Source organism: Morone saxatilis, unplaced genomic scaffold (assembly GCF_004916995.1).
Source record: "Morone saxatilis isolate NCDOM2014 unplaced genomic scaffold, NCSU_SB_2.0 Contig8, whole genome shotgun sequence".
Lineage (NCBI taxonomy): Eukaryota > Metazoa > Chordata > Actinopteri > Moronidae > Morone > Morone saxatilis.
In genome coordinates, this window is record NW_023340257.1 from 17,736,513 (window position 1) to 17,741,147 (window position 4,635).

The window sequence follows — 4,635 nt, forward strand, 5'->3', positions numbered from 1 at the left end:
ATTTGCTATTCTGGCTTCAAGTTTTGGACTGCTCATTTGTATTTTTATTCCAAAATGTTATATTATCTTAGTGAAACCAGAGAAGAATACAAAAAGGAATATGATGGGGAAGGGGACACCTAAATCATTGTGAAAACTACAATATGGATTTTGCCAATAATATGTTGGCAAAAGCATTCAAGTGCTATCATAATTTTACATGTTAATTTGTTGACCAGACTTTTAAGTAGACATCTATCTTCATTTTATTGAAGACTTGCATAGTGCTACTGTAATATTTTTCCACTGTATATTATTTGATTAGTGAAATAGCATATTGAGATTGCAGCATTTACCACAATATAGAACACGTTCTAGATTTAGGTTTTATTATGGGTTCATTTATTCATTCTCAACCCAAAAGAGTTCAGCTTTGACCACACAGTTGTCATGGGTGATATTACCCTTTAAGCAGCTAGTCCTTCCCCATACATACACTAAACTCTTTCATCTTTAATGAGACCTCTGCTGATGATTTCTCCTTTGTTTTCTCTTTTATGATGTGAATGACCTGGTTGATCAGTTTGATATTTATCAGTTTTTTATCATGTTGCTCCCATTAGGACAAGGCCAAGGCACCAGTCAAAGCCATGGTGACACACACAAAGACAGATAATTATCTGCTTATAGTTTATCAGTCAAAAAAGGACAATAAGGTACTTTACAAACCTCACAAGCACAAAAAAGGATAACTCATGAGTTCTGTTTAACACCATTGATCGACTTGTAAATCATACTCCTTTCACTGTTTAAAGTTTTAAGCTTATTTTGTTGAAAAGGTTCAGGGTAATAAGGCCTCCATAATGCCTCCTACCTTATGCGTAACTTCTCCATATGCCTCCTCCAAATTGCTATGTGAATTTACCCCAATCTCCCTGAAAAATCTGCTTGATATTGTGTCACACTTTCACTTGTCTTTCAGTGGCCTTGACATTCTACCACTAGAAGTGGTACTAGAAGTCACTGCCCCTTGTCTTATTTCCATTGTATGAGTCTCTGTCCTCTGGTTTGTTCACAGACAATTTTAAACAAGCCTGTATCCATCCAAGAATGACCAAGAAACCTGGTCTTGATCCAACACCCCTTTACAGACCAATCTTTAAATTTCCCTTTGAATCTGCTTCATCGTTGGCACATTTGTTGTTCGGGGTTCTACAGGGGTCAATCCTGGTACCCATCTTGTTCAGCTTGTATATGCTCCCTCTTAGTTATATTATTGTTATGCCAATTACACCTAGCTTCATTTATCATTTAATTCTGACAACTTTATTAATCTTGATACTATACACTGCCTTGCTGCAAATATTGGACGTCACTGGATATTTTACAGCTGAATACAGACAAAACAGAAATCTTGGTCATTGGACCAGACCAAGTTCCAAAGACTATTAGTCCTCATCTCAGGCAAAGAATATAAAACCATCTAGAAATCATGGTGTTGAACCATGAAGCGGAATTTTGATGACCACATTAAGAAATTAGTTCAGTCCTGTTTTGTGCAGCTTAGAAATATTGCCAAAATCAGCTCAGTCTTGCCTAATAATATCATAAAGCAATTCATTCATGCTTTACAGAAATATTTCAGAAATATTCAGAAATATTGCCAAAATCAGCTCAGTCTTGCCTAATAATATCATAAAGCAATTCATTCATGCTTTTTTTCCTCCTGCCTGAATTACTGTAACTCCAAATTTTCTGGTAGGCTTTTTGACTAATACTAAACGATGCAAGCACATTTTGGCACACTTACACTGGCCCCCTGTATGCTTCAGAATTCAGTTCAAGATCCTCCTCATCACATTCAAAGCCTTACACTTCTATTATTTCTGATTTTATAACCCAATACTTCCTCAGATTTGCAGACCAATCTTAAATGTCCCATTGTCTAAGCTCACAACAAAGGGGGTCAATGCTTTTACTGTTTGCTCCAACACTATGTAATTGCCTCCCCCTCATTGTCAAGTAAGCTGAGTCTGTATTTTAAAAAAGCCCTTGTTGAAGTTTTGTTTTGTTGTTTACACTACTTTTAATTAGTATCTGCTTTTTAATTGCATTCTTACTCGCTTATACTATGCGTCTATGAGTACCATTATGCATTCTTTTTCTATTGCTTTTATTGTTGATTATCTGTTTTTGTTAACTGTGAAGCACTTCAGAATTGCTTTTTTGGAAAGTGCTATATATACATATATACAGAGAATGAGTTTATAAAATTGTAATTGACAATCGACAATAAATGCAATGCGTTTCACAGACAAAAACCTTGTTCAACTTATTTTTACTAGAGCTTGTTTCCTCCGGTCTATGAGGTTCATGCTATGCCATTAGCTGCAATTCTTGGTTCTGCTACTAACGAGGGGAAACTGTGTGCAAGGCTCAGCACAACCAGTTGAATTGGCCTAAGATGGTGACCTTGTTACTTGAGGCATCTTTTCAGTTCACAAAGGGCAGTGTGACAACAACAGGGTTCAACAAAAACTCATAAGATTTATAACATATAATTGACGTCTTAAGGGTCTTATGACCGAATTGCTGCTGGACCTGGTCAACCTGCTTGGAGTAATACATGAGAGTATAAAACATTGGACACACAGACACTTCCTGTTGCCAGTAGGGGGCGCTTTGACTATAACTGAATGTTGGCATGTAGATGTGTTCAGGGCAAGAATGTTATCATACGTGAAATTTGGGGCAAATTGGACAAAGTACGCTGAAGTTACGACAACTAACTGTTTTATGGCAAAATTTTGAAATCGGTCGCCACGCCATGAGCAATCTGTTCAACGAAAACTCAAAAATAGCAAAATTTAAGTTGATTAGATCAATTCCCTAGAAGGAGATTGTTAAAGTACAACACACGCTTGTAAAAAGAAAAGAACACTAAATTAATGACTTACTGTTGGGTGTGGAGTATGGCTCCAAAAGGCTTTTTTGTAAGTTAGGATGTGATAAATGTGTACCAATATGTATGAAAAATTGTGAAACGTGCCACAGGTGCTGCTGTTTAGGGGGCGCTATCAAGCCATTTTGCCACTCCATGACTCATATGCTGAAGTATATTTTCGCCACGGCTGACGAGGGTGCACCGTTCCATGAGTTATGGAGCATGTTGAAGCCAGCAAAAATGCGATTAATTTGGCCCAAGAAAGATATCTACCCTATCTGATATGCAGATACAGGTCCAGCGTTTAACATTTGGGAAGATATTTTGCCAGAACTGGAATATAATATTTATAGGTATGTTTTCATTAGCGTACACTCACCTGAACTTTAGAATCAAGTTTTGTTATCTTAGAAAGAGCCATTTACATGTAAACACTGTAGTTTCTCACTTGCATTTGCACTTGAAAAGAGTAGATGAAGTGACTGAGTTGCAATTAGCAACTACACCGCTAGATGTCAATAAATCCTACACATTGTAAGATGTTTAAAATACGCTGTGGCACAAAATTATTTTCACCGCCTGGTACTTCCACAGAGATAAAACTGTTCAATTATTATTTTTTATGCTGCTCCAACATGGTTTCTTTGAAACTCGAGATCTCGTGACTTTTTTTGTCACCTCGGGGGCTCCGTACCTCGGGGGCTTCGTAGTATAAAGATCGGTGCAAGCTTTCGATTTTCATGCAATGCCATGTGTATCATGGTTTCACACTCTTAGACAGCATGTCGTTCACACAGAGGTGTCCAGGGCAGGGTTGGGCACTCTTACAGCTGTTGTTGGTTGTGTCTTTCTCTCAGGCTGAGGAGCCGGTGTGCAAGCGGAGAGGGGAACCTGAGAACCCTCAGCTATCTAAGGATGGGGACATAATGTTTGGGGGAATCTTCTCTTTCCACAGCAGCTGGAAAGACAGACAGAACACCTACACTCACAAACCACTGCCACTACAATGCACCAGGTAAATTGTAACATAGCAATATATTTCGGTTTCAAATATAATAATATTGCTTATTTAATGCCATCAAATGCTTTCTTTTATTGTGTTATTGTTTCTACACAAACTACGTTTGTGAAATAACTATTTGTAACTGTCTGCATAAAGTTTGAATTTCAGAGAGTTCCAGTACGCCCAGGCTATGCTCTTTGCCATAGAGGAGATTAATAACAGCACAGACTTACTGCCTGGAATCTCTCTAGGCTATAAGATCTATGATGTCTGTGGCTCCATTGCCAGAAGTGTGAGGGTCACACTGGCCTTGGCTAATGGTAACGAAGAGGTATTTGCACCCTCCAAGGAACAATGTACTAAACCTGTCCAAGTACAAGCCATTATGGGAGAGAGCTCTTCCTCTCCTTGCATGGCTATAGCTACTGTCATCGGACCCTTTCATATCCCACTGGTGGGTAAAATTAGAAAATAAATGTTATTATGTTTGTGAAATATATGTATTTTTTACTAATTTATAATCTTTATTTGTATAGTCCACCCATGGGTATTTTATATTATAAGTATTTGTAACATTTCATCAGCTTGGTAGTTTTTTTTTTTTTCTGATACTATACCACTGTAGTTTTAGGTTCAGTTAGGTTTAGGCACAAAAACATTTTTGTTGGGTATATTCATTAATTGCCACACATACTGTAAAGATAATGTG

At 37.5% G+C, this 4,635-nt stretch overlaps 1 protein-coding gene across 1 annotated transcript in view; it reads left to right on the forward strand.

Annotated features, from left to right (window-relative positions):
- Positions 1-133, forward strand: part of LOC118342047 (extracellular calcium-sensing receptor-like) — a 10,775-nt gene extending 10,642 nt beyond the window's left edge. The window contains 1 exon segment of the mRNA XM_035680472.1: positions 1-133. Coding sequence (XP_035536365.1) covers positions 1-133 — 133 coding nt within the window.
- The last annotated feature ends 4,502 nt before the right edge of the window (positions 134-4,635 follow it).